Genomic DNA, 24457 nt, shown 5'->3' on the forward strand with positions numbered 1-24457 from the left:
CTGGCCTCTTATACACTGGTTTATGGCATGTGACCTTCCTTTAATACAATCAGGTCTTTGTAAGGCAAGAAAAAGACATCCCCGTAATCCTAGTGCTAATCCCACCCCCATATACCTTCACAATAGAGGTCCTCAACCTGCTGATAAGAGGAGGGGGCCATCACGCAGCTGAGTGTTCCGTCGAGTCTTAGGATGTGTGCGCCTGATCATATCACAGGGGGGTGGGGAGGCCTGGATCAATAGAGGGTCCTTTGAAGGAGAGCGACCTCATACAATAAAGGGCAGTAAATGATATCTCCCGGCTTAGGCAATGGCCTCGGACCTGTGTGGACAGTCGGACACGGGGTGAGGGGCTATCAATGGAGTGGTATTCATGCCGCGTGGACAATCCAGCGCAGGAGGGAGGTTTGTCAACAGAGGGGCATTCATGGGAGGAGAGGAGGTGTTGGTCAGGCGCTAGCGTGACTCCCAAGGACAGGGTCATGCAGAAGGGTCCTGCTCGTAAGGAGGAGGAGGGAGGGGGAGCCAGGGTGCGCGGAGGATGCTTGCTGGGTCAGAGGGACGTGCTGGCGATCGATCGTGGACAGGGAGACCATGATACCTAAAATGGCTGCCATGCACGTAATACATAGGTGACCTAGAATGGCTGCCGTGCATGTAGTACATAGGTGACAAGCTGGCGCAGATGATGTTCAGATCGCAAGTCAAAATTCCACATAGCAGCAGCAAGTCCTGGCTCTCGAACAGTAGCAGCCCACCCCCTTTTTTTCAGCGCCTTGAGATCCTCACGAGTGAGTAGCGCACCCTATAAATGCTCTGATTGATTGATTGATTGTAGTGACCGTAGGCGACACTGAGTTGGTGTTGAATGCTCTCTGTTTGGCGGGAGCGAGGAGTAGAATGGTTACACTGCTCGCTCCTGGAATGGGGGGGTCAGGGTATGTAGTTCTTCTGCGGCTGGGGCAGTGGATGGCTCCACAGCTCCCTCCTGGAAGGGGCAAGTGGGATGGCTTCTACTGAGCTCTCATGGGGGGCTTGGGTGGAGTGAGAAGGCTTCCACTGAGAGCTGGTACTGCCCCAACTGCAGAACTAAAGTTTGTCCAGTGATCAGGTGCACTGGACTCACCTGTAGTATCTTGAAGGTGCTGCCAGGGGAATCATGGTCAAACCCAGTGTGGTGGACTGGTCTGCAGACATTGCTGAGGTCTTGGACGGGGTAGATAGGGGACATGGGACAAGGCTCCTGCACAAGCTGAGATGTTATGAGTGAGATGTCACAAACAGGATTGGTAGAACTGATGTAAGTTTTGGGTTTACTTCTGTTTTTCCTTCAGCGGCTTAGCTAGGGGGGGGCGATCTGCCCCAGGCGGCACTGTTTTGGGCACAGGGGCTGTCTAGCCCTTGACCGTGTCATGTATGTGCATGTAACTTACATGATCAAGGTAACTATTAGCGGTGATACTACGTGTCTCTCGGACCTTTTTCAGGTGCTCACCGTCCTTTTTCCCCATCACCCCCCCCCCCCAAGGGGGCGGTAATCTGAAGGATAGTGCCGGGCGCTACAAGCTCCAACTACTCCTCTGTTGTAAAACTTGTGTGTCTAATAATTCTCCTACTTTGTGGCATCTTCTCTAAGCCAATTAGTGGAAGTCCTCTCATATATTGTTGGCTTGGATTGTGGGTCTTCAAGGATAGGAGTAATCAAGGAGGAGAACAGTGTGATCCTTGTATTTTAGAGGTCTATGTTCTATAACATACCACAATAAGGACTGTTTCACTGGTAAAGAGCATATAACCCAGCTAATATGTTTCTCCTCCAGCCAAAGGCATTTTCACTGATGCATTCCTGCAATCATTAGTTCTGTAAAGCAACATTGCTTTTTATGTTCCTTACTTTGCTGACCTGGGTTGCCTAGAAATATCTATTTAGAATTTAAGTCGATGAGTCTCAAACCTCTCTCTCATGGCGTTTTGGTCACCGCATGTTGTGATACTCTAGGTTTTTTCTTCACCCATACAACTTTATTGACTATTTTCTGACATTGCCTAACCCTTTCATGTGGCATAGTGATTGGGGCTGTCTTAAAAAGGAATTACTTTTTTGAGAGGATATTAATTTTAACTGCTGGTATGCTTCCCAGCCAAGGCAGTCCATTAGTGTGCCTCTAATTCTGATGTATGCATATTTGGGTCAATATTGTAGAATAGTTTGATCATGTGTTATACTCTCGGAGTACCATGGATACTTAGATATTTAAATGCTCCTTTTGCCTATTAAAATGAAAATTGTGATTGTTGCAATGACCTTTGATCTGCTGGGATTGATACGTTTGAGATATAAGACTTAGACATATTAACTTTAAAACACCAGGATTGCTCTTAAATTACTAATTCCCTTAGTAATGCTGGAGGATATTGTCTTAAAGTATTGATAATAATATATTGTCTGCATATTTAGACATTTTAAAATTCTCTCTCTCTCTTAATACAATGGATATTCTCAGTGGCGGCTGGTGACATTTGAAAGTGGTGGGGCGTAAAATTGTCGTATTGCACCGCGGCGAGCAAGCGAGCCTGATCAACCTAATTTTGAAAAAAAGAGTGGGATAATGGTGCATTTTCAATCAAATTTTAGGAAGCAGGAAGGTTAATAAAGCAATAAGATTGAATTATTTATCATTTAAGAAATCGCCAATTTTTATGAGCTATAGAGGACAATCTAATCTTTGCGTATGCTGATGTTATCATTTACCCATATTAACCTTAGAACACACACACTCTTGTAACGGTTTTAACTATACAATAAATACACTCATCGACTGTGCAGTGCTGGGAAAGAGCAGGCTGGACCAGACTGTGTCTGTCGCAGCCACTTAGCTCCGACTTGCAAGTAGGCACACAGCCCACTGAGCTACCGTGATGGCCTCCTATGGCAATGTTATTTGCCACTCGTGACACAGCTTTGACCAGAGAATCCCCTGCTTGAAATGGGGCCTATGACAACCTTCCTATGCTGTGCTGAGTTTAGGAGAAGGTTTGTACGGCTGCCGCTGGTACTGGTTTGAAAGCTCTGACATCCGCAGCTTTCACTGGAACTACTGTGCAATTAATTTCAGACACACTTCCTCTGAAAACTGAAACCCTGCTAAGGTCACACATATTAAACCTTCCAACAATCACCACGTTACTCCCTTCAACTCTCTGCGCATTCTGAAACACTTTCTTCAGTGAGACCCCCAGAGCGGCATTCTGGTACTTGCAGTTTTTCACACCACATCAGACATCAAGGTTAGTATTTTGAAGTTGTTTTCTAGTGAAACTCTGAGGTACTCTGGTTCCTTCAGCTATTCACATCACAATCTTTCCTGTATTTTCTCAACTTAAAGTCAATATAAAATGCATCTAATTAATCACCTTAGATATGTCATTACAATACACACTGATGCCACAAATCAAAATGTACTTCAGGTAACAGATGTACAACTCACCCCGCCCACGACAAATACATGCTCGTTTGATCCCAAGATGACTAAAAACTGACAGGATGCCAGGCCAGGCAGCGTGAGCAAGCACTTCCCTGCACTCTTCTTCGACCGGTGCGTGCTGGTAGCTTACCCCATACTACGAACGAACAGCATACCTGCGGGAATTCCTGATGCATCCGAGAGGCCGGCGGGGTTGGAGATGAGTCAGTTACACACCACACAGACATCCCTCCTTTGACCCACTTTTCAACAGCTGAAAACTCCGATCAGAGAGGCTTGAATGCGGCATTAACCCTAGCTCCCTCTTTCGCTGGCACGCTAGTTATGGGACATTTTCCTTCAATGAGAAAGTGGAAAACTCGTACACTTTTGTCTCCATGACAAACGAGTACTGGCTCTGCCTCACACACCAGTGTTTCCACATTCCGACAGCTGACCTCCCTTTGACCTTCATGCCACTTGGAGGCCCTTTCACCTGAACATCCATTCCAGCAGCCTTTGACATAGCCAACAACAAGCTGCCCTGTGAGCCGGTTCTCTGACCTGCTGCATTCCCTATCGACAAAAAACGTTATATACCTCACGGGGCCGTTTAAATCCTCACGTCTGGTTTATTTAAGCCAGCTCTGTAAGACTAGGACAGGCACATCGATGTCGCTCGGAGAGCATAACATACCTCGGCGGGGTCAATGAAACAAACAACCGAAAATAAACTCAAGATCAGGTTTTGTAAATTTGACGTCACGATAAAGCATTTGCACAGCTGCCAACCAGGTCTCAAACAGGAAATAAAACTCGGGCATCCGCTTGATGAAGCAAGCCTTTAATGTTGAATAAATAATGATGACGGCAAACATAGGCTTATGAACCCCTCTGCACATTAACTCGCGGGACATCTGCTCGGGTTCCTGTTAAAAAACCCACCTCGCTTCAGTTCACGGAACAGCAGCAGGCAGAGTGTTGTAGAAGGAATTGAAACAGGGAGGGAGAGGCGCAGACTCAATACACACTTTACCGGGGAATAAAAAGGAAGAAAACTTACCTGACTGCCGGTCAGCTCCGCATCTTCTAGGCCCTTGGCGCCTTCACTGGAGCGGAAACCGGAAACCCTGCCCTCCGTCCTCAGCTAATCCAGGCGCAGGAGCAGCACCAGGATTGACACAGGGCATGTTTGCTTTCTGCCCGCCTGCCCATTAGGAGAGCGAGGTTTCGCTCTCCTATGGGCATGCGAGCAGGCACAAGTGCGCATGCGTGGGCAAGGATGAAAAATGTGCCTCCGTCCCCATTCTTGCGCACCTGTGCTGCTGTCTGCCCCTGACAATGCCTGTCAGTCAACATGACACAGGACCGCCCACCCCCTTCAGACTCTGAAGAGGGTGGGCGGTACTGCATCATGCTAACTGACAGGCATTGTCCCTCGCGTATTTGAACTTAAGTAAACAGTTTACTTCAGTTCAGAGAGATGCCGAGAGAGCTGCGGGTACGTGCGGGGGGGCAACGCCCCAACGCCCCCAATGGACGCACCGCCACTGGATATTCTAATCTTTCTGTACTCTTCCAGCTAAAGACTCCAGTGCCATGGCAAAAAGCAATGGGGAGAGTAGGCAACCTTGTCTTGTACCTCTGCATATCTAAAATAATTGTGATAGGCCTCCATTCATCCTCACAGATGTGGAGGGGGAGACGCAAACTGCTGATATTCACTTTTTGAATTCCTCATAGGCCAAAAATATATAGATTCACTTCTATATATTACCACTCAACATGGTCAAATACTTTTTCTGCATCAAGATAAACTAATAGGGATTGTTTCTGTGCTCTGTGTATATTATCTATTATATGCAGAATTGTTTTGTGTTGTCACTGCATTGCCTATTGTATATGAACTTTGAGTGAATCCGGTCTATTAATCCGGTAGTAGTGTGCTCAGTCTAGATGCTAATATACCTGTAAGAATCTTTGCATTTGAATTCCACTGCAATCTGTTTTTCACCATGCCTTGTTTGTCACCATTTTTCCTCTATCACGGTTACTTTCTCCCTCAGGTTTTTTGCTCTTAATTGGCATACCAATACCCAGACTGCCTTTTTCCTCAATAAACCATATTCTATTTTTCTTCTGCAACTAAAGCCTTATCTTGGGCATGCCATATTTATGGTTATCCATTTTGGTGGTACTCCTTTGTAATCCATAATGGTGTCTTCTCAATATTGCCTTAAACTCGCTCTTTTCTTGTTAATTGTGGCTACCTCTGAGATTAAATGGCATCTCATCACCATTTAATGGAGTCCTGTGGGACTTATTCTATGACTTACCCATCAGTCACTCAATAAACCTTTATACGGTTTGAAACAATAAAAGAGTACAAATTAATTTGTACATAATACTGCAATAAATAACAAACAAAAAACATTAAAACCAAATCTCAAATTGATTTACAAATAACAATCATTCCAACAATCTGTGTGCAACTATACATAGTGCAGCAGATAAATCGTAAAGTGATTTTTTGCATAACATGTATATCAAACTTCCTGTAATTAACTGGAGTAGTCAGATTGATTTAGTTTCAAATATGATTTATTCAAGGTAAAGGATCCCATCCACAGCAATACTGTCGTTCAGGAGAAGGCACAGCTTCAACTGCTGCCAGGAGCATCTTACATAATAACATTCTGAAGCTCCTGGCAACAGGGACAGAAGCCTAGAATGCCACACATCTCCCTCCTTACAAATATAAGAAACTATAAACAAAAGTAACCTAATACAACAGAAAACTAAAGAAACAAAGGTTGGATGAAGCATAACACTTAACATCACTGTAAGATGAGCAAAACATTAGCTTGAAAATTACTTTACATAATCAATCAAATAGGTTGGAGGAGATGACACTCTTGAAGCCATATGAAAAGTACTTGAATCTCCGGTGGAGTCACCTACATTCCTGGAGAAGTTAATAGGGATGGATATCGAAACCAAATCCACTCTAACCACCACCACTGTATTCAAATTCCAAATACAATAGTCAGCAGTTTTTACAGCATTACTGCAAATTTGAATGACCTGTATAGGCTTACAAAATGATGTAGAAGAACCTCTCTTGTAAGGGTTTTTAATTTAAACCCAATCACCCACTCTCACAACAGTTTTTTAAACACTTTTTCTTAGATCATAAAGCTGTTTACGAGCTTCAATCCTTCTGGAGTCAGCCAACTTCCAATCACTCCTCTCATTATCCACATCACGGTTGGATTGCATGTCATTGACCCAAGTGGGTGCCACCAATTTGTTAGCACACCTACCCCTAAACAGTTCAAAGGCAGTTTGCTTAGTAATGGCATGAGGAGACTACCTGTAAATTTCAACCTTCTTGCAGATTTCTTCACGCCAATCAAACCCTGCAGACTTAGCCATTTCTATGGTCTCTTTTATAACATGATTAAAGTGCTGAACTATTCCATTAGTTTCAGGATGATACAATGAGCACCTCTTGTGTTTGTCATGTTTACTCAGAAACTGTTCAATTTCTCTGGAGGCTAACAGTACCCAATTGTCAGTGAGAATGGTATTAGGTATCCCTTCTCTAACAATAAGCTGCCCCAAAAATACCTTCACATGCTTAGGCTCTATTTCTCATCTAATGGTTATTTCTGGCCATCTGGAAAACAAATCAATCAAAACCAGAACATACCACTCAGACCCAGAGGATTGAATCGGGCTAACTATGTCTAGTCCAACTTCCTTCCACGGACCATCCGGGCGCTCCTGTATAACCATAGGTTGTACCTTTGACTTGGCTATTCTCTCACTCAATGTGCAATGCACACAATCCCTGACATTGCGTTCCACGTGTAAATCCATACCGGGTCACGGGTAGGACAATCTCAGTCTCTCCTTTGTCTTTGAAATACCCTAATATCCTGCATGAGCTAAATATATAAGCTGTTCCCTGAGTGAAGTCGAAGGAATTAGCAAAAGACCCCTGACCAGTAAACCACCTCGCTCAGAAAGTTGATCTTTAACATGCCAAAATGTCTCCAACTCGTCTTCCTGGTTTGGTTTAGTCTTCCAACCTGCTATCACATACTCCAAAACTTTAAACAAACATTATTTGTACAAAAAGCATGTTCCCACCTTTCCTTAGCAATGATCCCCCCTTCAACAGCACAAACCATATCTTCATCCAGCTCACATTCATCAGCGGAGCACATTTATTCACCATCAACCAGGCAGGCAAAGCATCAGCAACTTTATTTTCCACACCAGGCAAATAATTAATGTCAAATTTATAACCTTGTAATGCTACAACCCACTTGGTGATCCTACTTGACACAGCATCCATACCCTTTTTTAAAAAAATCTCACATAAAGGGTTTGTGATCTGTCCTATCTTCAAACACACATCCCCACAAAAGGTTCTTGAGATTTTTTATGGACCAATAAACAGCAATGGCTTCTCTTTCTACAACAGAGTATCGCAATTCAGCACCTCGCAAACTCCTTGACAGAAACAAAATTACATCATCATGCCCTTTGTTCTTTTGCAATAATACAGCATCCAGTCCTTTCATACAGGCATCGGTTGTAAGGAAAGACTTCTTTTTTGGGTCAAAGCTGCTCAAGTTGGGTGCAGCACTTAATCTCTCCTTGAGAGTGCAAAACTCATCCTCGCAGACCTGGTATCATACAAACTCACACCCTTTATGCTGCAACAACCTCATGCGAACCCACAGAGAAGCAAAACCCTGGACAAACGTTGTAATATTCTGCCATTTTCAAAAAAGTCATCAACTCTTCCGTGTTAGTGGGAGAGTGCAGTTTGCGAATAGCATCCACAAGATCCTTCTTGGGCAACACACAGCCTGCCGAAATTGAATGACTTGGTAATCAATGGATTCCCTCCTGAACTTGCATTTTTCAATTTTGACTGTCAAATTGAATTCATTAAGTCTGCTCAAAACACACAACACTCTCTTATCATGTTCTCTATTGTCGCTTCCAAAAATTAATATATGATCTTAATATATTCGAACACCAGTCAAACCCTTCAAAACATTCTCCAACGCCCTCTGGAAAACCAAGGCCGCTAAGACCAGTCCAAAATGGAAGCCTGCCAAATTGGTTGGTACCAATGGGGGTCACAAATGCCGTTAGATCTTTAGAGTCATCATGTAACCTAATCTGATGATACACAGGCTTACGGTCATGGTGCTAAACACCCTGGCACCCTGTAGCAACATCAATATGTCTGCAATCTTTGGCAAAGGGTACCGATCCACCACCACATGCTTGTTTATCTCCCTCAGGTCCACACATAAGTGTAGGGAACCATCAACCATCTTGGCAGCAATTGTGTTGCTTCCACTTCCTCAAAGCTACCGTCTGCTTTCAAAAAGTCCAGTTCACTCTGCACTTGTTCTCGCACAGCCACAGGCACATTGAGTACTTTACCACAAACAGGTTTGACACCATCCACCAAACGAATGTGATGAATATAGTTCCATAAACAACACAAAGATTCACAACAAATTTGAGGAAATTTCAACCTTAACATTTGTATAAAATCCTCAGCAGAATTACCATGTACTGTAGATACTAACTTAGGGGCCGATTAGGATGGCGGACGGACTTTGCCCGTCCGCCATCCCTGTGGAAAACGGGACCGTCTGCGACGTGAGCGGCGGTCTCGCCATGTCAATTATGATGCGCGTTCACACTGACGGGCACATCATGCATTTTTAACATTGCGGCGGGTGGTGCTGAAGCAACGGCCGCCGCAATGTTAAAAATGCAGTCATGCATTTGCATACACAAAGCGGCAGACACCGTCGTGTTGTCTGCCACTTTGTGTATGCAAATGCAGGAGGGTACCACAGGTACCCCTCATGTGCACCCCCCCTCTCGCCTTCAACATGGGGGCCCGCAGGCGGTGGCGTTCCGCCCGACATCCTAATTGCCCCAGAGTGTCAAAATGTTCCCTTAGTCTAATGGGAGGTGAATCATTTGGATCTAAGATTACACCAAGATCTCTCTGGTGGAACCCACTCAATATGCTGTCCCTTTTTTGAGATATGTATATTAAAGCATTGGCTAACCTATTTCTGTATTCCAGTAGATCCCAAAAATAGCCAAACAATTTGATCGGCTCACCCCATGCGCACAGGGTCTAATCTCAGGATGAAACACCTTAATTTTCAACTCTAAACTTTTTTAGATAAAAATTCTTTTGAAACTTTAGTGATTTTGGCACCTGAGTCAAAGAGAACATTTGTTTCTTCACCTTCTATCAAGATTTCATCAGTTGGACAGTTCCTGCTTTCTCCATTTCCATTAACTTGTAGCAGGATTTGTCCACAGTCTACCTGGTCAACTGAATCATATGAGCAGCCTTCATCATCATAGATTTAATTAACCCTTCCTTTATAGGTTTTACCTTTACAAACAGCACCATAATGACCCTTCCTCTTGCAATTACTGCAGGTGACTTTACAACCCGGACACTGTTTGTCATTGGCCTAATTACCCACCTTCCCACAACGATAACATTTAGCTTGAAAAGTGTTGTATCTACTAGTTTTTTCAAAAGTAATTTTTCTTTTTCTCATGTTCCTTTCTTGTCGCTATCCTTTTTTATGACTGCAACACATTTAGGGGAGTGTTCAATTCTTTTTGCAATAACAATAACATCTTCAAGGGAAGGTTCATCCTTTTGCCATAGTTCCTCCCTAACACGTTCAAAGCTACACCCCTATATAAATTGGTCCCTAATCCTCAAATCAAAAGTGGATCCAAATTTACAAGACGAGGCCAACTTCCTCAAAGAAGTTATATAATTCTCTGTTGACTCATCATCCAATTGACTCCTGCAACCAAAATGATAACTCTCTAGAATAGTACTGACTTTGGTAGATAGTTTTATCTAGTTTTACTATACAAATTTCTAATTCTTTAAGGTTGAGGTCATGGACTTCAGGGAGATGATTAAAAACTTCTTGGCCTTCGGATCCTAAGCAATGTAACAACAAATCTGTTTTCCTCTCCGCACTCAAAGAAGAGCCACAAACTCTGGAGTATCTTCCAAAAACCTTGCGCCATTTTTGCCATCTGATGGGTGGATCCCCAGGAGATGGCAAAAAGAAAAGCGGTGCAGCCACGTTTTGCTTTATTTTTAAAATAAGCTTTAAAATGCAGTAAACACTTAAAATTCCAAACAATTACCCTGACCTGAAAATAAACAATGTATAGTTAGCAATACAAATCTTTACAATTGTTAAGTTGGTATTACATAACACAGTATGTGTCTAACTATAGTGAAAAAATACAACTAAAATGAAAATCCACTTATTAAAGTGACCTAAAATATTACCATATTAAAGGCATAAATGTCACTGAAGTCACTACAAAACAATGAAATAGCAGCAGAATAATAAACCATGCAGAAGAGTAGAAGAGGAGGAGGCACACGTTGCAACCTTTATAAAAAAAACATTAGTGTGCATATCACAGACCTTACACGTGACAAAATTGAGCAATATGGAAATGCAAGATTTACAAGGTCTGTGCCTGTCATGGCAGAAACGAACACAAATGAATCGGGCTTCAAAAATGCTGTGCCGAGGTGTTACGTGTGCGTGTCATGGAACAGACGCGCACAATAACTGCTGTTCATGTGCTCCTGAGCTGAAGGTCTGGGGAGGGCTAAGTAGGTTAGTAATAGCAGGGGCTTCGCTGCTTATTAGGTGCTCCTTCCCTGAAGGGCTAGAATAATTTTGTGACAGAAAGGGGCCTTGCTGTTTTTTTTAGTTGCTCAGCATGGCGCCATTGTCACCTTTCCCCCGTGTCTCCTTTGCAAGAACAGTATCCTCTCACTTTAATTCATTTCTGTGCCAAATTTTGGGGGCCCTGGGCCAAACATATTTTTGGGCCCCTGTTCGAATTAGCTTTGAATTTATAATCCAATTTCTGATCTTTGATGCCCTCTTTCAGCTGGTCACTGGACAGAGCACTACCATACTTGTCCAAATTCCTAATGTATTTACATCTAATATTCAAGGACATTGACATGTGTAACCAAATGGTGTTTCATGAAATCGCACACCCGTGAATGTGGGCCACGCCCCTTCAATGTGGGCCACGCCCCTTGAATGTGGCCCACTTTTTTCGTCAGTGCCCGGGGCAAATTGTGATCCCAATCCGACCCTGCTTATGACTTACCTTGCCACTGCTGGCTCTGTTTTCTTTTCACTCGGACCCTGCGGGGCAGCACTGGTTCCTGGCCGGTATATCTGCTACAATCTCCTGTGCTCTTCGTTAGGGAAAGGAACCGATGTGGGGGGGGGGCGGAGACTGATCGGACCACCCCCATCTGACTCATTTGTAGTGCCTGGGGTAGGGGAGGGAGAGGAGAAAAGTGCTCTATTTTAAAGTGCGTGCTGTGCCATGACGTCACAAGCAGACGGGCCTTATGTGAAGCTGCCCATTGTGCGATCGGGCACATCCACACTGGAATGCAGGGGGTGTTTTTGTTTTCTTTCGGTTCACCACTGGAGCCCGTTTGGAACACTCTGAATCCAGGCACAGGAGCTTGGTGGCTGCTGAGCTTTCAGTATTCTTTGTTTCAAGCCCCTGTACATGTTTATATCTCTCACATCTTTGCTGCCAAACAAAAATAACAGACTTTCCAAAGCAAATCTCTCACTGGCAAATAGAAAGCTGCCTTTTTGTATATTCATTGCTGTTTGATCTCTTAGATATGTGTATCATGTCTCATTCCTCAGCTGCCAATTGGTCTCTTTCCACCTGTGACATCTCCTGCCAGCCCAGGAGCAGAGTCCTAAAAGTTTGCTATTGGTTAAAAAAGATGGGGCTCGCAGAAGGTGCCACGCGTGGCCTGTGGCACTTAGCAGCAGCAAGTACATTTGTAAATATTGTAAGCCGTCACATGCCTGTGTAAGTACCCCCTAGAGACCTGTATTTTTTTCTTTGCATGCTGGCACTTTGGTTTATAATAAAGAAATCATCAAACTATAAGTGTAGCAAAAACAGGCTTACAGAACTGCCCACATTTGTATTGCTGCCTACTTGCCCTATATCGTGAGTTCTGTTAAAGTGGCTAGTAGTAACATGTTCAGCGACTGGCTGCCGCACCCCCCCCCCCCCCATCTGACCACACCAACACCTGACACATGAACATGAGACCTGGTTATCTTTGGAAGGCGGAAGGTCGCAAGACCCCCCGGCCGTATTTATTAAGATATGAAATTAAAAAAGGTTTTTTAATTGCATGGTCAACAATTTATACAAAAATCAGCAGAACATTAGATACAATATTGTCAACAAGTTTGAGAGGCTAACCTTAACAGAAACTCTAATACAGATTGTTTCCTAACCGAATCTAACATCCTCATCTTGATTTTTGTATACTACATTTCTGGCCATATGGCAAGGTCGCTAACCGGTGTCAGGTCCTACTAGCTGCGCCTCACCTAGAGATGTGCGCATGCGCAGCCGGGCCTGGTAATTACCCGGTCTACGCCGTGAACTCCATTTACCCACTAAAGGAGGGCCCTTACTCTGCGCCATCCGGTGACGTCATAAGTATGCGCGCGCGGGGTGGCTACCAGCCTAAGGAAAGCGTGACTACTCCAACCCGCGCCCCTTTGAAGCACCAGTTACCTTGCCCCTGAAGTTCTAGGAGTGGCCAATGGCCCCCTCCCCTTGGGCGGGAACCTCCCTAGGATGATGCCCGCCCCCTCAGACCTTAAAATAGCTGCTCACCGGTCATGACCTTACCGCATTCCCCAAACCAAATAAATACGACGACCTAGGAGAAAAATTCTAATGACAACTACTCTAGCTAACACATCAAAACATCAATTTAAAGCTACAAAGGGAAAAAAGTCCTAAGCACAATTGCAATATCATAACATGTTTCATCACAGTTCACTAAAGGGGGAAAAAATTCCTAAAGAAAGCATCACCAGCATAATACAAACCAGACACAGATCACTTATGCATATCAAGGATAGCTACAAGCACCTACAGATTACGCTTAAACTAGACTAAGACAACATCAACAATTTAGTTTCAGGGATGGTGGGTGGGGAAACAAGAAGCCCCGAGCGCAGGGCACAACACGCTGTGGAGGAGCGTCCAGGGAGAAGAGGGTCTCCTGGGCGCTCCCCGCTTCTTTATTCACAAGGGACTGGGTGGGGGTGGCTACGCCCCCCACCTAGCCCCTCCCGGCACGCCTGCCCCTGACCCGGACATCCTACCATGGTATCCGGGTCAGGGAGGGCACCAACCAATCGGTGGTGGGGCGCGCCCAGGAGGGCACGCCCCACCACCGAGAGGCACGAAGGGAGGGGGCGATCGCCGCGCCGCCATGCGGGCGGGGGGGCCAAGAGCCCCCCCTTTTCACATGGTCAGCGACTGGCTGCCACTCCCCCCCCCATCTGACCACACCAACACCTGACACATGAACATGAGACCTGGTTATCTTTGGAAGGCGGGAGGTCGCAAGACCCCCCGGCCGTATTTATTAAGATATGAAATTAAAAAAGGTTTTTTAATTGCATGGTCAACAATTTATACAAAAATCAGCAGAACATTAGATACAATATTGTCAACAAGTTTGAGAGGCTAACCTTAACAGAAACTCTAATACAGATTGTTTCCTAACCGAATCTAACATCCTCATCTTGATTTTTGTATACTACATTTCTGGCCATATGGCAAGGTCGCTAACCGGTGTCAGGTCCTACTAGCTGCGCCTCACCTAGAGATGTGCGCATGCGCAGCCGGGCCTGGTAATTACCCGGTCTACGCCGTGAACTCCATTTACCCACTAAAGGAGGGCCCTTACTCTGCGCCATCCGGTGACGTCATAAGTATGCGCGCGCGGGGTGGCTACCAGCCTAAGGAAAGCGTGACTACTCCAACCCGCGCCCCTTTGAAGCACCAGTTACCTTGCCCCTGAAGTTCTAGGAGTGGCCAATGGCCCCCTCCCCCTGGGCGGGAACCTCCCTAGGATAATGCCCGCCCCCTCAGACCTTAAAATAGCTGCTCACCGGTCATGACCTTACCGCCACAGGCCAGCATTGTTAACCGACGATCTGGCCTCCCCCTACCTAGACCCCAATTAGGAGCAAAGTTGTTTAGCAAATCCCTCTAACCAGGCCCAGAGATTGTTAGACCACAAAACATTCCCCGCCTCAGTCAAGTGTACTCCATCCCCCAGGTAATACTGTTCGCCCCAGATACACCCATGTGGAATCGTCTGCAACCGGGGGGCCCGAAATAGTTTGTCCAACTGTGTGTTGATCCTCTTTACCGAGTGATTCAACGCCCTAACTGAGTCCCCCCTCGCCACTGCCACTGAGGGATAAGTTGCGACCATACTACCGTGCAACCCGGGCAAGTCCTGGCCACCCACCCCGCAGTGGAGATGATCTCCTCAATAAGGATACGTCTCCCCAACTTGGCCAAATCATTCTCCCGCAGGTGAAGTATCACCACTGACGGGGGGGCGGGCTGCTGAGCTAAGAGTCCCTGGAAGAAGTCCCTGAACTGGTTGAGACATAGACCCCCTCTCCCGAAGAATGAAATGTCAAACCCCTTTTGCGCGGCCCTTTTTCTACGGTCTCCTGAAAGAAAAACACATTCAGCACGCCTCACATATGAGTGACCCACGATCCAAACCATTTTCTTGTGTTGATCCCGATGCTTGTTCCGTGATGGCGTAGATCGTTGATGCCCGGTGGCGAGTTCCTCCCCTGCGTCACAGGTTTGAGAAACTGCAAAAAACCAAAAACAAACCGGGCGTGAGCACCATCCTGTCACAACATGTCAATTTGCACATATCGTTTATCACATTCAGAGGACCATATCCCAATTTCCTTCACATTATTAACCGGGAGGCCCCTTGCCACTGCCTCAGTTGCTGCCCCAATCCTAAACGAGTGAGTGCCAAATTCCTTGGGGTCAAGACCTGCCTGTCTGACCGTCAGCTCGAAGACCCTTCTAAACTGGTACCTGGTCAAGGGCGTACCGTCGGCGTGACACAACAGTGCACCTCCCGCCGTGCCCCCTCGCTGTTTATGGAAGATTTCCACATGAGCAACCGGGCAGCAAGGATTGGCACGGGCTCGGTGGAGCACTATGGTGTGACCCCGTGACTCCTGGTCGGTTTTGGATTTCTGAATTGTCACCCACATGGTATCCTCCCTGATCTTTACACAGGCCCCTTGTAGGCCGCCCTGCTGATCATGTTTGGACGCTGCTACCAACTCACCAATTCTCAGAGCCCCATAGAAAGCCAGGGAAAATGCAGCTTTGAACAGAAGTACCTCCCACTCCGAGCTACAGACACTGTGCAGTGCCACCAATAAAGCTGTCAGCCGTGCTAGCTCAATGGGCCTTCTTTTATCAGCAGGGTGACCCTGTAAACGGCGCCAACCCCTCAAGGCCTTGTGCACCATAAAGGTGTTAGTGGGGTCTCGCATGCCCTTAGCCTGCGCAAAGAAGGAGACCGCCGCCCTATGCCTGCTTGCAGCCGCTACGGAGCGACCCTCCCTGTGCATCCATTCTAAGTAGGCCGCAAAGCTGTCCTCCTGTGCCCACCTAACCTCCCATTCCTGCCCCAAGAAAGTACGGTAAGACAAAAACGCCCCTTCGTAAGCTGTCTTGGTCCTGGGGGCTAAGCTAGCAACCACGAGGTCCTGTAATCTGGGGCACCAATCTGCCAAAGTACTGCCGGGAAGTGAGCCGGAGAGGGGTCTGCTGCAGGAAGATGTTCCCTGAAAACCTGCATTTTAAAGCGAGAGAGGGAGTCAGCTGCATTATTGAGAATGCCAGGGACATGCTTGGCTTTGAAGACCACATTAATTTTCAAGCATTGCAACACAATCTCCTTTATCAGGCGCAGTATGAAAGGACAGCGCGCCCCCTGTTGGTTTATGCACTCCACCACAGTCATGTTATCTGACCAGAACACCACTGATTGATTACATAGGTGTTCGGGCCAGACCTTCAATGCCACCCAGATTGGGAAGAGTTCAAGGAAGCCAATATTGGTGGTCAAACCCCAAGCTCTCCATTCTTCCGGCCATCGTTGGGCGACCCACTTGTTCCCCAGGATGGCGCCAAACCCCCACTACCAGCCGCGTCTGTCCATAAACCCAACTCTGCTGATGTGGTGGGAGGACCGGGCCACACTACCCTGCCATTGAAATCCTCCAGGAACGCCATCCATATGAGCATATCCTGGCGAACCTCAGATGACAACCTCGTGCGGTGATGTTTCTCCCGTAGTCCCTTCATTGCTTGGGCAATGGAGCGTGAGAACGGGCGTGCCATAGGGATAACCCACAGAGCGAAGTTCTGTTGCCCCACCACCTCCTGTAATTGTTGCAAGGAAACCTTGTGTTTGCGTAGGCATTGTCGTAGCGCTGCTCTAAACCTAGACACTTTGTCCCGGGGCAACCTGAAGCATCCTTCCACTGAGTCAATTTCAATACCGAGAAATTCCAAGCAGGTGGATGGGCCAAACGTCTTCCCCGGCGCTAGTGGGACCCCAAAAGCCCGCATGAGCACGCAAAATTACTGCAGTGCCCAGGCACACTCCTGAGAGCCCGCCGCACCTAAGAAGAGAAAATCATCCAGGTAATGCATGACCTGCTGGTGGCCCGTCGCCTGTCTCATGACCCATTCTAGAAATGAGCTAAACGTCTCGAAATATGCACATGATATGGAACAGCCCATGGGCATGCATTTATCCATGTAAAACTTGTCCTCAAAAGTGAAACCTAGGAGATGATGGTCAGCTGGGTGGACTGGGAGGAGACGGAAAGCAGATTCTATGTCTGACTTTGCCATCAGAGCCCTTGGCCCCAGGGCACGCAACAAGTCCACCGCCTGGTCAAAAGAGGCATATTTTACACTACAAATCCCTTCATCAATCGCATCATTCAAAGACGCTCCTCTGGGCGCCGACAGGTTGTGGATCAGTCTGAACTGGCCCTTCTCTTTTTTGGGAACTACTCCTAGCGGTGAACACACAAATTTGGGGACAGGCACCCTCGCGAAAGGGCCAGATATCCTGCCCAGAGACAGTTCTTTGCTAATGTTTGCGGCCACCACTGTAGGGTTGTGTTTTAATGACAGTTGATTCCTGCAATGGGCCCTACCTGTGTACCCCCCTGCCGGGATCCTAAAGCCTTGGGAGAAACCTTCCTGAAGTAGTGTGGCTGCTGTGTGGTCCGGATCTCTATTTAACCATGGTATCATTGCCAAAACATCTACAGGCGTGGGGGTACCCAACCTGTTTGTACTACACTGGCTTTCCTCTTCCCCTCTGACCATGGTTGCCCTGCTTGGACCTGCAAGATGATTCTGGGTGTGAGGGGTGCCCACAGTTCCCGCATGCATGTTTAAATCTACAGGTGCCCGGGGCCCTTGTGCAGGTGCGCTTATTAAAATCCCAGCACACCCCTTTCTTTTCTGACCCGCCGCCCCTATTCTTACCCGGGACCTCACCCGCTTGGGTTGGCCAAAAGGGCTGTTGAGGTCTGGCGGAAAAAACCTTGACTGCACTGGTGGACTGATGGGGGGGCGAGCTCTCTGAGAATTGCTGATGCCATGACATAGAGTCAACCTTGTCCCATGTCAGTGATGGATTAAATGCCAAGGCTTTCCTGAAATTGACATCATACCCTTTCCACGCATCCCCAGAGTACTGTTCACTCCACCCCACAATCCTGCTCTGGTAGCATGCCAATGGCGCCTGCACATTAGGGGGTCGTTCGGCCTTGATAGCCGTGAATACTGCAAAAGCCCTGATCCAATTAAGTAGAGCTTCCTCCACTCTAAATCTAGAACACTGTGCCCTCCATTCACTTGGATGCATCCACTCCTTTAGCGTCTTAGCATGTTCCATTTCCCTATTATCAAGCAATAATGAATAAATGTACACATATTTATCAGCCCAAATCATCTCCTTCACAGTCTGTGACATATGTTGTGCTAAATTCTCACTCCTGGAGGGTATAGAACCATCTCCCAAGAGAGGCAGCGCCACCTCCTTACCATTTCCGGGCACCTGGGCCGGCTGCCCACCATCTCCGTTCGGTTGGGCTGGGCTGGAACCTGCAAGGGAAGAAGATGAGGGCACTGCAGCACTGTCGGCCACCGCTGCCGATTTAATCTTTTCCACCAATTTTGCCGCTTCTGCCGCATGATCTGACGAAGCCGGTAACACCCCCCCCTTCTGCAGCTACGGCATCAAGGCCGTTATCTGGGATACCAGTTCAGGAGGGATTGAGTCTAAGTTACCTGCCGGGACTGCCGGCGCCACTGGGGGGCTGGATACCCCCCAAAGGTGCCTCTCGAGTTTGGCCAACCGCCGCTGCACGCCACCCTGTTTAAGAACAAAGGACAAAATTACTAGCGATCAGCCGTTGGACCCGCACACGCTGTCTCCACAGAGCTGGGGCAACCGCCGCTGCACGGATGAACCTGCAATAAAAAGGAACAAAATTAATAGAAACAAGCAACACTGTGGAGGAGCGTCCAGGGAGAAGAGGGTCTCCTGGGCGCTCCCCACTTCTTTATTCACAAGGGACTGGGTGGGGGTGGCTACGCCCCCCACCAATCCCCTCCCGGCACGCCTGCCACTGACCCGGACATCCTACCATGGTATCCGGGTCAGGGAGAGCACCAACCAATCGGTGGTGGGGCGCGCCCTGGAGGGCACGCCCCACCACCGAGAGGCACGAAGGGAGGGGGCGATCGCCGCGCCGCCATGCGGGCGGGGGGGCCAAGAGCCCCCCCTTTTCACACTGGGTGGTGAGCATCACTTGGCTTGGAACTCCAAAGCTCTCCTTGTGCAGTTCCTGGTGAACTCTGAGGGGTCTGCGCCTAAATATGCATAAGAGTGGTATTTATTGCTGCATCAGCTGCCAAACAAAAATAACAGACTTTCCAACGCAAATCTCTCACTGGCAAATAGAAAGCTGCCTTTTTGTATGTTCATTGCTGTTTGATCTCTTAGATATGTGTATCATGTCTCATTCCTCAGCTGCCAATCGGTCTCTTTCCACCTGTGACATCTCCTGCCAGCCCAGGAGCAGAGTCCTAAAAGTTTGCTATTGGTTAAAAAAGATGGGGCTCGCAGAAGGTGCCACGCGTAGCCTGTGGCACTTAGCAGCAGCAAGTACATTTGTAAATATTGTAAGCCGTCACATGCCTGTGTAAGTACCCCCTAGAGACCTGTATTTTTTTTCTTTGCATGCTGGCACTTTGGTTTATAATAAAGAAATCATCAAACTATAAGTGTAGCAAAAACAGGCTTACAGAACTGCCCACATTTGTATTGCTGCCTACTTGCCCTAAATATGCATAAGAGTGGTAATTATTGCTGCATCAGCACATTGTATTTAGTGCAATGACGTCATCTGGTAGGGATGCTGAACCAGTCTCAGGGCCTAAGGGACAGGACTGAGGGTAGTCTGTTGAAAGGCTGCCTTTACTGCTTTGTCTACCAAATACAGTAGGGGTTTGTCTCATCAATTACAAACCTATGGGATAAGTAAACCTGGACTACAAGACCCAGAATGCATTTGTTGTCACACTGAATCTCAGGTCTGGAAACACCATGTAAATGTTCAATTCAATTCAAAAAGCTTTATTCGATATTCAGAATGAATTCATAAAAGCATACAAATTAAAAAGAACACACGATCAGAAAGTGCCAAGTGCAATCAAGACATTAAAAAACAATGTTATTACAATCAAAAGAGTTCCAAGTTGATAAAACTAATTGTTAAAAATTCTAAAATACAGATATATACAAAAAGATTTTTACATTGAGTTCCTAAACTTGACCAGTAATTTCAAAAAGCTGGATATAGCGTGTGCCACAATGTCTTTTTCTAACTGTTGCAGTCTAACAAACGCTATTTTGCATGAGCGATGGCCCCACGCTTTGAGGATTGGTTTTAGGATAATTCTCCTCGGGACCGCATAAAATTTACAAAATAAAATACAGTGTATATTGGATTGATGAATCGTCACAAGGGCAGGTGGACATTTCCCTCGACCACTTGTTACAGGTTGGAAAGGTGATCATACGAAAAAAGTTCCAAACCTGAAACGTAATATGAACATTCTCGAATAGCAGTTTAGATTGCTTACAAGGTACAGTTGGGGCCCTGGTTTGGTGGTGATTTGTTGAAAGGCCAAAACTGAGTTGTGAATGTTGTTAGTGACTGCATTCTACAAAACTCCGAAATAAATACACCTGAGGACCCTAATTTAAATATTATGTATTATGCTGCTGATAACTCCACACAAACAGGAGAAAAATGGTCCGAAATCTATCAGTGTTCAATTGAAGCTAACTAGGACCACAACTCCTACGGTGCATATGATATTTAAATCTAAGTGGAATTCATCATCTGGAAAAACATCTCTTAATAATGAAACAGCATGAAAGAAAATGCTATTCATTTTAGGTGTCAAGCATTAGCCCCAGAGGCAGGATATATATCATGTTTTCAGAATAACCACTATGTAAATAATTCCAAATGAGAATCCATGTATGTGAATTTCTCTCATATTGTATCCTAAAAACCTAGCACAATCTAGCACAGCTACAACTCTTTCAGACCTCTGGACACCCCTAAATTTACTTCTGCATTTACTTTTTCTGTGAGATAGTCTCAAAAATATTTTAATGGGTGAAATGATGTTTTGAAGTGATGTGGATGCTCAAGCTTGTGGCCTGTGAGAAGCACATCAGTATTAGAACTTCTTGTGCCCTCCTGCAATTCAGAAAGAAACTGAAGACACTGCCTTAACTTAAATACATATGTACCCTGGGGTTCTCGCCATTCTGTTGCATTACTCCCCTACTTAGTTTGTGCTACGTAAGTACCTTCACACATGCTTGCATACACCACCATATATTTTAAGGAAAAGAGCACCTTCCTATAAAATGTGCTGCTGAGTATGTGATGGTTGAATTACATCAATAGGGAAGTTCCCATCCTCTTCTGTGAAGCAGTGTGTGCATTTATGATCTGAGAACTGGACCATTTGGTCGTACCACATGGGCTACGAAAATTCCCTGAAGAACAATCTTTTTCATGCTGTACTGATCCTCTGTGGCCCACTCTTAGACTCTATTGATCCATTTTGCATCCTGCATAAGTGCCTAGAGGCATGTAACTCTTCAGTGCTTTGCTATATATATGGCTAGTCCATTCTTCAGTGCTATCACCCTTTTCAGATGAGCAGCTTAATCACGTGTTGAGGAGCCTATTCTGCCTCTGGCTACCATTGGTATCCCCTCCCGGGATGTCCACTCCCGATACCTGAGATAGAGGGTCACCGGATATACCCTACCGAAGAATTTTCCGCTGTTATTGTGCCAAAATCCTGCAAAACTGAACTGGTAGACAAACGTTTGAAGACTTGGAGCATACAACTTGAAACAGCCTCTTAGCTATGGTTCCATACGTTCTACTACGCCTTAAAACCCCTCATTCTGACCAATGGTTACTATCCAAGCATCGATCGCTCTCAAGTGCCTGGATACCTCTATGTTTTAGTACTTTATAGAGAAAGGATATCACCCAAACTTGCTGTCCACATTATCCATCATAGTCTCTGTTTGTGATACATATTTAGTTATTTGCCTTTTTTCTCGTACTTGAACAAGGCCAGTTCAGCTGTCCGAACACTCTACAATAGTTGGATGTATATCTTGCTCTATTACGTGCTTTACCAGTTTGGTGGAAGTGTATCTCTTATGGACAACACTAAAGGGCACATTATGATGGCGGACGGACCTGACCCCGTCCGCCACCATAGAGTAGGAGGGAACCTCCGCATGGGCTGAGGAGTTCCCTCCTGTGCAATTAGGATGTGACCGCCACCCTGGCGGTCACATCCTCTATTTTTACCATTGAGGCGGGTGCGGCTTCAAGCTGCACCCGCAGCAATGTTAAAAATGCACTCATTGCATTTGTAGGTAGAAAGTGGCAGGCACCGCGCGGTGCCTGCCGCTTTCTGCATACAAATGCAGGGGGGTACCTGCGGTACCCCCCATGTGCACCCCCCACCCCCCTTCACCTAGGGGGCCAGCAACAGGCCCCCGCAGTGAAGTTACACATGCTTTTCCACGGCGGAAAAGCCGCCGCGGAAAAGCATGTTTCAGAGCCCATCCTAATCTGGCTGACGGTGTCTGAGAGACACCGTCACCATATTAGAGCTTTTCCGCCGCGGTTGTAAGCCAACCACGGCGGAAAAGCTGCGGACGGAAACCAGGACTCACCAGCCATCCTAATGTGGCGGTGGGTCTTTGGTGGGTCCGCTGAGGATTTTCTGCATCCTCCGGGCCGGCGGTGGCTTCCGCCGGCCCGGAGGATGCAGAAAATCCTCCATCCTAATGAGACCCTAAATGCGGATAATCAACAACTCCTCCTGGGTAAGTAAAAGCACAGGCAACGTGTTTCGCCCTATCACGTACATAAATAAAAAACATTGCCATTCACAATGCCAATAGCTCCAACTCTAACAAATGCGAGTCCTATTGCATTGCATATGCTTGTTTTACTAGATATGCCTCCTGTAGGAAGTAAATGTCACTTTAGCATTCATTCAGCAGGTTTGGGTTTGCCCTGCTTTTTCACTGACAAATTTGGCCATTTTATTAATTTTGGCATGCTGACTTTTGGGTAGTCTTTCTATTCTGCGTTTGTTCTATGAGCGGTAACTCTAATTTTGCTGTCACAGCTTGTGAGATTCAATGTGAAGGCCTCTACGTCCTTTAAATGTGGTGGGTGCTAAGTCTTGACAAAGTTAGATCTTGTGGCCTTCATATCTGAGTTGTCATTTCTTCCTTGGTTGCACAATAATCTTTTCCTCAAAAAGTGTTAACTAGGGAGTATAACATCCGGCCAGTGTGTGTTCGTGGGAATATTCTGCTCTGTGTGCTAAGTCTGGTCTGAGTTACCTTTCTTCTGGCCGGTCTCCAACATTTTTCATGTCTTTATTTTTATTTGTTTACATTCTCCATTCTGTTGCAGATAACAGGAGAGCGCGAGACAAGGGGAATGCAGATTGCATCCATAAACCTCCTGAGTCGTTTTACTGCTCTAGTACAGTGTCTGTTTTTTCTTTACTAGACCTCCAGCAGAAGACCCCTACGGTGACCCTACAGACCCCTAACGTAGAAGACCCCTCCGAGGCAGAATCTCTCACACTCTTCTGTGATGTCACCAACTTCTACCCAGAAGACATCAGCATCGAGTGGAAGAACAATAAAGTGCTGGTGGAAAAGGCTCGCTACACCAACGGACCAGTCTTTTGCTCGGGCCCAGCATGTTCCACCTACAGCATATTAAGGGTGGGGAAGAATGACGGCGGTGGAGACTACACCTGCGAGGTGCGCCATGTGACCCTAAAAACAAGCCCAGAAACCGCAACCATATATGATGTCTTTGGTAAGTAGTTCTTCTTTTTAATGATTTTGTTTCCTGTCTGAGCCTAGTTTGCGGCAGTTTCCTCTTTTTGTGAACGTTGCTGTGATCAATTTTGGATTGGCAATATATGGCCTCTCCCCGTCCCTCCTGCCCTCCTATGGATCTACCTATGCATGCTCTCTACCAAATATTGCCAAGGTAGAAGAGGTCACCCATACCTTGAATGATACAAACTATATGCACCAATGCGCGTGACCTCAATATTTCATGCATTTCGTGTTTTTTGCTCCGAATGTGCCCTTTAACTCCCTGTTGCTTTTTCTCATTTGAGGTCTCACATCCTGCCATTCCTTCCTGCATGTAGTATCACTTACTGTTATAGATTCCTTTGGTTATACACCTCCATTTGCCTTTCGCTTTCACCTTCTGCGTTTTCTCCTTGCATTCTGGTGTGGCACGTCACTTTCTGCCACTGGAAATTGGGCCATC

At 46.3% G+C, this 24457-nt stretch overlaps 1 protein-coding gene and 1 gene segment (V, D, J or C); both read left to right on the forward strand.

Annotated features, from left to right (window-relative positions):
- Positions 1 to 24457, forward strand: part of LOC147716684 (Ig gamma chain C region-like) — a 520390-nt gene that overhangs the window by 138275 nt on the left and 357658 nt on the right.
- Positions 1 to 24457, forward strand: part of LOC147716686 (uncharacterized) — a 241853-nt gene that overhangs the window by 93617 nt on the left and 123779 nt on the right. The window contains exon 5 of the mRNA XM_086923644.1: positions 23672 to 23989. Coding sequence (XP_086779770.1) covers positions 23672 to 23989 — 318 coding nt within the window. The remainder of the gene's footprint in view (positions 1 to 23671; positions 23990 to 24457) is intronic.

This window comes from Lissotriton vulgaris, chromosome 5 (genome assembly GCF_964263255.1).
Source record: "Lissotriton vulgaris chromosome 5, aLisVul1.2, whole genome shotgun sequence".
Lineage (NCBI taxonomy): Eukaryota > Metazoa > Chordata > Amphibia > Caudata > Salamandridae > Lissotriton > Lissotriton vulgaris.